We start from the raw sequence: 12487 nt of genomic DNA, 5'->3' as shown, positions 1-12487 counted from the left end.
AATGCCGATCTTGTAGAGTTTCAAAAGATGTACCACAACCTCCTTAAAAAGTTCTACAATCTTGAGGAATAGTGGAGGTTCAAGTACTGACCACCAGTTTTCTGTTATTAAAGGGTGAACACACAAAATAAAATTTAAAAAGTCACAATTTTCAAAATCATACTGACTTTTTTTCGAAAGCAGTGGCTCTTAACCCTTTGAAAACCTCAGGAAGATACACATAATATGGTATTTTACGTAACATTTCTAGGGTTTATAGATACCACCCCACCCTCAAGTTAAAGAATATGGTTCTAAAAGCCCTCAAAAGCAAAAATAAAGTTAGAAAGGTCTATTGAATTTACATTCTTGGTTTCCTAAGCTACATTAAAAACTTAATACCTAGTACTAAAACCACTTGTTAAAAAGTGCTTTGGAAATTAGGATTTTAATTTTTAAACAAAACACTTTTAAAACTGTATTGCTCCAATATTTAAAGATCTCTCCAACTTTTATCTTTCAACTTTAACATAAAGTTGAAATATTGTGAAGCACCATCCTAAAAATGCAAGGTACTCCTGAAAATCAAATACAGAAACTGAACAATGTAAAGTATACCATGTCTGTCCTTCCCTATGTTCACTATTTGTAGCTATTAACTACAAATATGACAATCTTATGCAGCACACAGAAGGGAATACAAAAACTTCTGACAACATGGAATCAATATGCTTTTGAGTCCCTGCTTCACTCTTCTAACCACTAGCTAATTCCCTCAGATTCCAGAATTCTACCCTTTGCTTGTTGCTTCCTCTGCTCACCCTCAGCCTAAAACTTCTTGTACTGATTTTATTACTCTTATGTATCTCAGATTCACATACCTAACAAATACTATTAAGAAGGAAAGCACTGCTACTAAATGTAGCAGGCAAACTATAATGGTCAGCAGACAGAGATGAAATGTATACAATTAGAAAAATTAAAGTGAGGAAAGTTTAGGCCAAAAACCCAGAGGAATAAGGTCAAATAAACAGTGGAATCTCACCTACATACAGAGACATCAGAAAATTAGCAAGTGAGGGAAATACAAGACAAAGGGTTAATAAAGTTCAAGGAGGATTTAATACCCATGTTTGTTCAGTTTTAATTGTTCCTCCTCCTTTACGTCTTTAACAATAAGATCACTCTGGAGGGGATGAGGAAGGGGAATACGAAAAACAGTTTTTATCTTTCCTGATACTGTCTCTGCTGTTGTGCTTGATTAAAATTTTAATATTTAACATGCTTTGCCTCCAAGTCTAACAACTAGCATCAGATGACTAGCAAAAAGCAACAAACTGAAAAACAGGTTTATCTCACCTTAAGACAATGTCAAAATAAGCAGGGTAGCAAAATTTCAAACAGCAAGGAAGTTATGAGCATTTTCATTTAAAGAGAAAAGGTTGTAAAAAAAAAAAAAGTATTAAAATTCTTACCAAGTACTTTCAGTGGTGCCTTTTCTAGGTTCACAAGAGCTGTACCAAAGGGAATTGCTATTGTGGTGAAATTGTTGGAATCACTCATCAGGGGACATTCTGGTAGAGTAAGATAAAATCTCAATGCTTCAACATCAGGTAAGGAGCTAGTCAGTTTAGGAATAAGATTCTTTTCCAAGCTAGCTGCCACCTATATTTTGACAAAAAGTAAAGCCTACTTCATTTTAAATGAATGCATATTCCAAAAAAAGAAAGAAAAAGAAAACCTTATACTATAGCAAACATGAAATAGTGAAGGGAAAAAAAAGAAAAAGAAACCATCTTACAATGAATCAGTGAATGTACTTTGGAGCACAATGAAAATTAATGCCTAAGCAGTGCTAAGAGAATTTTAAAAATCTTGCATACAAAATTTTTATTTATATCTCAATTTAAACTCTACATCTATAGTTATACAGACTTAACCAACATGGTAATGTTAAGTAATTAATAGTCTGCTCTGAACATCTGGAAAGATTTACAGATATTTGACAGCTAAATTACAAACAGTTTAAAATAATACCCTATTTTAATTCTTATATTAGTATATTAAATAAAATTATACAGACATCTCAATAAAGTGTATGAAACTGTAAAGTTAATTAGGTCACAAACATATAAAAAAACATGGAATAAAAAACTCAACAGGCTACATAATACAAATATAAAATACTTTAAAAACAAACCTGCTGAGATATCTGAGGATGATCAGATTGTATAAGTTTGTGGAATAAAAGCCTAGCAGCATTCATATCAACCCCTGAAAATCTGGTGCCCGTTCTATAGTGATCATCATTGCTATTTAAAAAAGAGAGAGAGAGAGAGAGAGAGAGAGAGAGAGAGAGAAAATAATAAAATGCAACTTTAAATTTTTTTCACTTCTTTTTAATATGACATTATTTAATATAATAAATTTGAAAAATTCGGTATACCAAAGAATCGTCACTCACCTAACAGCTAAAAAACTTCCATTTAGACAACCAGACGAAGAAAACGTTCCATCTATTTCACTAAAAAGAAATTTAAAAATCCCAAAATCACAAAATGAGAAATTTAATTGTTCACCTTTGGTGTTTTTTTTTTAATAGATCTTAACTGGAGTATAATTGCTTCACAATACTGTGTTAGTTTCTGTTGCAGAAGAAAGCGAATCAGCCATATGCATACACATGTCCCCATAACCCCTCCCTCTTAAGCCTCCCTCCCATCCTCCCTATTCCACCCCTCTAGGTCATCACAAAGCGCCAAGCCGATCTCCCTGTGCTATGCTGCTGCTGCTTCCCACCAGCCAACTATTTTACATTCGGTAGTGTATATATGTCAATGCTACTCTCACTTCACCCCAGCTTCCCCCTCCCACCCCATGTCCTCAAGTCCATTCTGTATGTCTACCTCTTTATTCCTACCCTGCAACTAGGTTTATCCGTACCCTTTATTTTATTTTATTTTTTAGATTCCGCGTATATACAATTAGCATACGGTATTTGTTTTTCTCTTTCTGACTTACTTCACTCTGTATGACAGACTTTAGGTCTATCCACCTCACTACAAATAACTCGATTTTGTTCCTTTTTATGGCTGAGTAATATTCCATTGTATATAGTGCCACATCTTCTTTATCCATTCATCCCCTTTATTTTTTAATAAAAAATAAAATCACCTTTTATTTATTTATTTTTTATGTGGATAAAATCTACATCACCTGTATTACTTAATAAAAAATAAAATGTAGTATTTAATGCTACAGAGCATTCCTCCAACCAACATTCAAAATAAATCAGAATTCTATAAATTACTAAAGATGAAGTAAATCTTGATAAAGGTATTATTGTTTATCTCTTTATTACTCTCTCAAACATTACTACCGTCCTCTGATTCATCAAATAAATCTGATGTTCCTAAAAAAAATTTTTATATAAACATGCACATTTAACTTTCTTAATTCCACATGATGGTAAATCTAATCTGGAATGTTATTTTTCTGAAGACTACACTTCAGGCTTTTAAGAAAAATTTTAGTTTGGGAAAGTAATTTAGAATTAAAAAATAGCCCCTCATCCCAAATACCTACACCACCTTCAACAATAACAACAAAAACTTTAAGTACTAAACAAGTCCATCTTCAAGAAAAATATTCAAGAAAGAAGAAATACTCAACTCTTCCATGGAATACAGAAGTTAAAAGACAGTGACCACTATGAAGCTAGAAGGAACATTTTTGCAAACCCAATCCTAAAGTGGCTATATTTAATATTTTAAGTTATCATTTAATATATCATTATGTATATGAAAGAACTGTAACTTATACACATCTACATGAGATCTCCTAAAATATCCACTATTACAGAAATTCTAGACAATTAAACTTTTGTATATAAACCATTCTGTAAATGATATTTAATGAAATATTTATTTAAATAAAAACTCCTAAGTACAGGTTCCTCTACCATGGAGTTAAGAGACTTTGTGTAGATAAAATATTTTTCTTACTTGGCTATCTCTACAGGAAATCTTCCAGAGGGGTAGCTCAGCCATTTTTGAATTAGAGCTTCATTCACAGTCCAGATCTGCTTCGAAGGATCAGGATATCTAAAGTCATCTGGTGGCCCACAGTTCTAAATTTTAAAATAAGCAGATGAGTCAGAGGGAAGAGATATTATATATAAACCAAGACACGCCTCCACTATGTATTTGGAAGTTAATCTCTACTAAACACCTGGAACAAAAACTTATCAAATGGGGACTTCCCTGGTGGCGCAGAGGTTAGGAATCCGCCTGCCAATGCAGGGCACACAGTCTCGAGCCCTGGTCCAGAAAGATCCCACATGCTGCGGAGCAACTAAGCCCGTGTACCACAACTACTGAGACTGTGCTCTAGATACCACGAGCCACAACTATTGAAGCCCATGCACCTAGAGCCCATGCTCTGCAACAAAGAGAAGCCACCGCAATGAGAAGCCTGTGCACCACAATGAAGAGTAGGCCCACTCGCTGCAACTAGAGAAAGCCCGTGTGCAGCAACAAAGACCCAAAGCAGCCAAAAATAAATAAATAAATAAATTAAAAAAAAAACAACTTATCAAATAGATCTGAAAAATTTTGTAGACTTGAGGAAAAAAAAATTAAGGCAATTACTTTGTAACATATAAAGAACATTAATATGGGTTTAAAAACAACTTCTAAATTATCTGAGCTTAATAATTATTTATATGATTACTATTACCTGGGGATTAGAGTAATGTGAAAAGCTTTGATCTCCACCTGAGAAAATTCTTTTTACACAGAAATATTCTTCAGAATCTGTAATAAAAATAAAATATAAACCATTCAAGATTTATATGCATTTTTCAGAGCATCAAATATGCTACTGGATTTTCTCTTAATCATCTAACTTAATGAGACCTCCCAATCATGGGCTCAGTGATACAAAATGACTGAGAATGGTCTGACTGCTATGGAGACGAGACTGACCAAGTGACAAATGTTAATGATCCCACAAGCACAACAAGCATTTGATAAGTTTTACAAGTCTTTCTTTCGACCTGCTCACCAAAAAATGGCATTTTCTAGTCTAGATCTTTATTATCTCAATATATTTTAAACTGAAGATGGTGTAAAAACTGAATGAAAGGTATAGAAGATAGCTCAGAAGAAAATAAAAATTAAGAATATTCATTTTGGAGAATTCCCTGGTGGTCCAGTGGTTAGGACTTGGCGTTTTCACTGCTTGTGGCCTGGGTTCAATCCCTGGTTGGGCAACTAAGATCCCATAAGCCTTGCAGGGTACAGACAAAAAAAAAAAAAATCTTCCTGAGTAATGCAAAATTCATAATGTAAAATTATTTTCTCTTTCAATATAGCTGTACAAAAGTAAGATGACACACATAGCTCTTTGTTAACAACTATTTATCAGTAACACCCAAATCAGGTCCAAAAACATAAAAGTTAATACGCAAATTTAGTAGAAGTAAAGAAGGAACAATAAAGTGCCTTTTTTTCAAGTTTTGTGTTTTATTGTTGTGTTTATTTTTCTTTAAAAGTTTGTTTTTTTAACATCTTTATTGCAGTATAATTGCTTTACAATGTTGTGTTAGTTTCTGCTAACACAGAAAGTGAATCAGCTATATGTATACATATATCCCCATATCCATATCACAGAAAGTGAATCAGCTATATGTATACATATATCCCCATATCCTCTCCCACTTGCATCTCCCTCCCACCCTTCCCTATCCCACCCCTCTAGGTGGTCACAAAGCATGGAGCTGATCGCCCCGTGAGATGCAGCTGCTTCCCGCTAGGTATCTATTTTACATTTGGTAGTGTATATATGTCAATGCCACTCTCTCACTTCGTCCCAGCTTACCCTTCCCCCTCCCTGTGTGCTCAAGTCCATTCTCTACGTCTGCGACTTTATTCCTGTCCTGCCCCTAGGTTCATCAGAACCTTTTTTTTTTTTTTAGATTCCATATATGTTAGCATACGGTATTTGTTTTTCTCTTTCTGACTTACTTCACTCTGTATGACAGACTCTAGGTCCATCCACCTCACTACAAATAACTCAATTTCGTTTCAATAAAGTGCCTTTTTAAAAAGACATTCAAAGCCTCTTCCTTTTTCTCCTCTCCTGTACCTCAAAATGGAAAGAGTATCTATTATCAAAAATACCGCTAGCCTAGTATTTAGAAGTATCACATACCAAAACACCACAGCTCCACAATGTAACTGAGGCTAGTTATTTCCAAATATAATCCATTTCTGTGTACCTACTGCTGACCCCCCACTCTTTAGTTGACTAATTTTCTTTTTAATAAATTAATTTAATTTATTTATTTTTGGCTGCGTTGGGTCTTCGTTGCTGTGCATGGGCTTTCTCTAGTTGCGGGGAGCAGGGGCTACTCTTCACTGCGGTGCGCAGGCTTCTCATTGCAGTGGAACACAGGCTCTAGGTGCGCAGGCTTCAGTAGTTGTGGCACACAGGCTCAGCAGTTGTGGCTTGCGGACTCTATAGAGCACGGGCTCAGCAGTTGTGGTGCACGGGCTTAGATGCTCCGCAGCATGTGGGATCTTCCCGGACCAGGGCTTGAACCCGTGTCCCCTGCATTGGCAGGTGGATTCTTAACCACTGCGCCACCAGGGAAGTCCAGTTTACTAGTTCTTCACCTTGTATTATTTGTGACCACCACTGCTACAGAATTATAAATTCTTAAGGAAGGGACCACATCTTAATTTTCTTGATCATTCCCTACTACCAAGAACAATGTTTTATTTGTAAAAGAACTCAGTAAATATTTCATATGAATATATAATATAAAAAATTATCTAGCTTAGAAAATACTAATAATAAGAGCTTCAGAGATCAGAACATTAATATGACCAAATTTTCCACAACAAGACTGCTCTATGGCCAAAAATTTTTAAGAACAGATTAAAAGGGTAAATCTAAAATATTAAATAAACCAATCATTCAACTTAAAATCTTTTCTCTACATCATCCTCACAAGTCTACATGAAGTCATGCACTTCCTCAAAAGATTGAGCAGAATGTTATTCGTTTGTTTCTAAAAGGTGATTCTGCCTTCTTTAAATAATCATCAAGTAAATGATGACTAATCTATAGTACATGAATGGGTTTCTGGGGGCTGTGAGTAGGGCACCAAAAATTATTTTCCTTAATTTCCTTTTAATTACTACTGTAAAAAAATCTGTGAAACCTAGTCATTTGTCCTACACAGCTTCCTGCAGATTGGATTTTGCTGATTATATCCTCAAGGATTCTCCTAACATTTCTCTCAGTCTTCTGTATTTCCTGTAAATTGGTAGTTGGATCTAGAGAGGATTTAATTAGATAGTCAATTTTTTTTAAGAAGATGTTGGGGGTAGGAGTTTATTAATTAATTTATTTTTGCTGTGTTGGGTCTTCATTTCTGTGTGAGGGCCTTTCTCTAGTTGTGGCAAGAGGGGGCCACTCTTCATCGCAGTGCACGGGCCTCTTACTATCGCGGCCTCTCTTGTTGCGGAGCACAGGCTCAGTAGTTGTGGCTCACGGGCCTAGCTACTCTGCGGCATGTGGGATCCTCCCAGACCAGGGCTCGAACCTGTGTCCCCTACATTAGCAGGCAGATTCTCAACCACTGCACCACCAGGGAAGCCCCAATCAGTCAATTATTTTGACAAAACTATTACATGGTGGTGGAAGGGGCTGTTCTTCCATCAGTAAGCACATAATGTATAGTTGGGTTCCTTTTTGTGACGTTAGTAACAATTGATGCCCAATGCTTAGACCATTAATTCATTGTGGGTTGAAAAATGATACACTAATATTACTTCCTCATCTTGTGGTTGGACCATTAGCTTCCCCCTATCTACCACATAGTTCATTAACCTACAATAGGAAAGACTAATGCTGTTCTTTTCCATTTATTTACTATCGTCTGGCTTTTTGAATTTGCATTTATTTGATTATAATATTTACATGTTTCTTAGTAACATGGATTTCCTCAATGGGAATTTCTGTTAACTTCCTTTATCTATTACATGTCTAAATGTTTGTCTTATTCATTTATTAGGTGTCTTACTGTTTTTCACACCAATATGTATGAGCACTTTGGATATTCATGCTACTAACCTCAGGTTATATTCGTTACAAACATTTTTTCTAAATAATTATTTAATTTTGACTCACAAGTTTCTTTTTCCATTAAATCAAATGTATTTATCTCATTCTTTTTTTTTTTTTTTAAAGAGGAAGTGGGTTTCTTTATAAAAAATATTTATTTGGCTGCATCGGGTCTTAGTTGCAGCACGCAGGATCTTCGCTGCAGCATGTGGGATCTAGTTCCCTGACCATGCTCCCTGCGTTGGGAGCATGGAGTCTTAGCCACTGGACCACCAGGGAAGTTGCTCTCTTTCTTAATGGTGACTTTAACTGCCATATGGTAAGAAAAGTTTTTCCCATCCTCAAATTATAGAATTATTTTCTTGTCTTAAGAACTCTTTTACATTTAACTTTAATCCATCTATAATTTATTTTCGTTTATACTGTTAGGTTAGGGTCTGAACTGACATCTTCCTCCCAATTTTCAGGTGTTAATTCTTTCCCCTTCTCCATATATTAGTGATGACCTATTTTAAAGTTATGAAGAGACACTACACCTCTTCTACCTATAACACGCTACACTAAACAACTTTGGCACTCTCCTCCATCCCGAAAGTGTTCTCAAAGTCCTTCTCATAACTTCCACTTCGTATAGTTCTTCCTATAACTCCAAGAGCCACTGCCAATCAACTGGAGTTTGAACAAAACCTATATATTGGGTTGGCCAAAAAGTTCCTTCAGTTTCTAAGTAAAAATAAGAGACACATTTTTCATTTTCACCAAGAACTTTATTTAACAACATATTCACCATTTTGTTCCACTACCTTCTGCCATTTTTCAGGCAACTTCATAATTCCATCTTCCCAAACCTTTTATCTTTTTGATCAAAGAACTGTTCCAGGTGCCATTTACAGTCTTCCAGGGAATTGAAATATTTTCCATTAAAAGAATTTTGTAAAGACCGAAATAAATGGAAATCCGAAGGTGCAATGTCTGGTGAATACGGCGAATGAATCAGAACTTCCCAGCCAAGCTGTAACAGTTTTTGCCTGGTCATCAAAGAAACATGTGCATTATCCTGAAGGAAGATTATGCGTTTTCTGTTGACTAATTCCGGACACTTTTCGTCAAGTGCTGCTTTCAGTTGGTCTAATTGGGAGCAGTACTTGCTGGAATTAATCGTTTGGTTTTCCAGAAGGAGCTCATAATAGAGGACTCCCTTCCAATCCCACCATATACACAACACCCCTTCTTTGAAGACTGGCCTTTGGTGTGGTTGGTGGTGGTTCATTTCGCTTGCCCCACGATCTCTTCTGTTCCACATTATTGTACAGTGTCCATTTTTCATCACCCATCACAATGTTTTAAAAATGGAATGTTTTCTTCATGCTTAAGGAGAGAATTGCATGCAGAAATACGGTCAAGAAGGTTTCTTTTCACTTAACTTACGTGGAACCCAAACACCAAAGCGATTAACATAACCAAGCTGGTGCAAATGATTTTTGATGCTTGATTTGGATATTTTGAGTATGTTGGCTATCTCCTGCATGGTATAACGTTGACTGTTCTCAATTAATGTCTCAATTTTACCGCTATCAACTTCAACTAGTCTACAGGACCGTGGAGCATCGTCCAGCAAGGTATCTCTAGCACAAAACTTCACAAACCACTTTTGACACGTTCAATCAGTCCCAGCACCTTCTCCATATACTGCACAAATCTTTTCTTTGTGTTTCAGTTGCATTTTTACCCTTCTTGAAATAATAAAGCATAATATGCCAAAAAAGTTACTTTTTTTCTTCCATCTTCAGTATTAAAATGGCTACACAAAAATTCACCAATTTTGATGTCTTTTTTTAACGCACACTGATATGACAGCTGTCATAATACAATCTAACAAAATTGTTTCAAATGAAGTAAAACACAACTAAGCGCTACTAGAGCCAGCTTACGGGAACCCGAACGAACTTTCTGGCCAATCCAACAATAATGACAATACATGGATTCCCCTCCCACCCCCGGATTTCCACTAAGCTATAATAATCTAAATGTCTAGGGACTTCCCTGGTGGTGCAGTGGTCAAGAATCCCCCTGCCAATGCAGGGGACACAGGTTCCTGGTCTGGGAAGATCCCACATGCCACAGAGCAACTAAGCCCGTGCACCACAACTACTGAGCCTGTGCTCTACAGTCTGCGAGCCACAACTACTGAGCCCACATGCCACAACTACTGAAGCCCGCGCACCTAGAGCCCGTGCTCCGCAACAGAAGAAGCCACCGCAACGAGAAGCCCGCGCACCACAACAAAGAGTAGCCCCCACTCACCTCAACTAGAGAAAGCCCGCGGGCAGTAATGAAGACCCAGCGTAGCCAAATAACAAATTAAAAAGCACACAAAAAAGTTTATATGTATACCAATAATCTGATTTAACTGTTACAGTTTTATAGTATATGTTGTCTTATCTAGGAGGGCTAGTTCACCTCCTTATTCTCTACAAAATACACTGTCAGGAAAAACAGAAAATTTTGAAATGGGCTCCCCGCCCATGCACTTACAGTTTTATAGTATATGTTGTCTTATCTAGGAGGGCTAGTTCACCTCCTTATTCTCTACAAAATACACTGTCAGGAAAAACAGAAAATTTTGAAATGGGCTCCCCTGCCCATGCACCCTCCCCCACCCCCACCCCACCCCACCCCGCCATTTACTGAGTCTTGATTAGGGCACTCTTCAGAAACTTATCTACCTAAATGATGGGTTTGAGCTATTTACAATTCTGTAAAGTGTACTTCTATTTAGGAGCAATACGGACAGAGATACAACTATGTATGTGCCTTTGACTTACAAGGAAAAGAAGTAGTTTTTTGATGATCTCTGAATCCCTTTACACTCTTAGGACTTATTCAGGACCCCAAAGGGCTTAAAAGCACTAATACATACCACATCAGAATTGAAAATAAAGAAATTTTAAAAATACTCATAGACTCATCTGAAAGTGAACAAGAACAAAGGCACTGCATGTTAACACAGATAACAGTACTAACATGAAAGTCATTCTGACCTCATGAACCCTATGAGACAATACCACTGTCCTTGAGCAACTATCAGCTGGTTCCACAATATGGAAGAACATAACTGAAGACACAACATGGTAAGTGAATTTTATTTTCCTTGGTTTATACTTGATTCTGAAATAAGTTATACAATATGTTAAAATCTTAGCAAAGTTCACTCAATTTTGAAGGGTGTGCTCCCATGCCTTCACCTATGTTATTTTTTTACTTTTGTGTAATCTGCCAAAAGAGCAAAAATTCTGTTTTACTAGAATAATTTTCTATACTTGATGTTGATTTTGTTTTTCATTATTTAAGTGGAAAAAAAAGAAGACTCCTCACTTATGAATAAGCTAAAGTTCTTTTCAATCATATTACCATTTACATTTATTTTGAAATGTTTGTCACTTCAGTAAAATAGGTAACCAAGTATTATTTCTCAAGCATCAAAGGTTACATCTTTTAATAAAGTGTTCCAATCTCCCCTCACAACTTTTTTGATTTTTGTCTTCCTGTTATGGGCTGAATTGTGTCCACCCCCGCCCCCAAATTCATGTTGAAGCTGTAATCCTCAGTACCTCGGAATATGACTGTATTTGGAGATAGGACCTTTAGAGAGGTGATTAAGGTAAAATGAGGCTGTTAGGGTGGGGCCCTAATCCAATATGCCTGCTGTCCTTATAAGAACAGGAAGAGACACCAGCAACGTGCACACACACACAGAGAAAAGGTCACATGAGGACACAGCAAGAAGATAGCCATTTGCAAGCCAAGGCTTCAGAAGAAACCAAACCTGCTGACAGAGTGATCTTAGACTTCTAGCTTCCGGAACTGTGAGAAAATAAATTTCTGCTGTTTAAGCCACCCAGTCTGTGGTATTTTGTTATGGCAGCCCTAGCAAACTAACACACTTCGCCGAATCAGATCCTAAACTTAGGAAAATAAAACTTCCAAAATACCTTCTATGTGTTAGTGAAAATATCTTTGAGATTTCCCAGAGAGGCTATGGAGAATCACAATGATTTGTCCTTTCAACATATAAGTAGAGATGCTAGAAATAATTAAGTTTATTTGATGTGTTACTATTCTAAGAGTTGCATGGGAAGAGTTGTCAAATCAGAAGACATTTAACCTTCCCTAGGTTAAATTTATATGGTAAAAGTAATTAATATAAATATTTCACCTCTCTAAATTAATAAAGATATTTCAAAAATGTAATTACTATATAAATTTCTAATTTATATGGTAAATATAAAAATTTCAAAAATATTATTTCAAAAAGTGTTTTATGAGAAGTCTATGGAGATTCATCAATGTCCTTGCTTTCCATATGTTTAAATAT

The 12487-nt window shown here is 36.1% G+C and overlaps 1 protein-coding gene across 1 annotated transcript in view; it reads right to left on the bottom strand.

Moving 5' to 3' along the window:
- The window catches only part of HERC4 (HECT and RLD domain containing E3 ubiquitin protein ligase 4), a 130533-nt gene that overhangs the window by 51141 nt on the left and 66905 nt on the right, over positions 1 to 12487 (bottom strand). Inside the window, 6 exon segments of the mRNA XM_007456472.1 lie at positions 1 to 101; positions 1455 to 1644; positions 2180 to 2291; positions 2444 to 2503; positions 3984 to 4108; positions 4717 to 4793. The exon segment at positions 1 to 101 is cut by the window's left edge and continues 75 nt beyond it. Coding sequence (XP_007456534.1) covers positions 1 to 101; positions 1455 to 1644; positions 2180 to 2291; positions 2444 to 2503; positions 3984 to 4108; positions 4717 to 4793 — 665 coding nt within the window.

Source organism: Lipotes vexillifer, unplaced genomic scaffold (genome assembly GCF_000442215.2).
Source record: "Lipotes vexillifer unplaced genomic scaffold, Lipotes_vexillifer_v1.1 scaffold520, whole genome shotgun sequence".
In the NCBI taxonomy this organism is placed as follows: Eukaryota; Metazoa; Chordata; class Mammalia; order Artiodactyla; family Lipotidae; genus Lipotes; species Lipotes vexillifer.
This window is presented reverse-complemented; position numbering and strand designations above follow the sequence as displayed.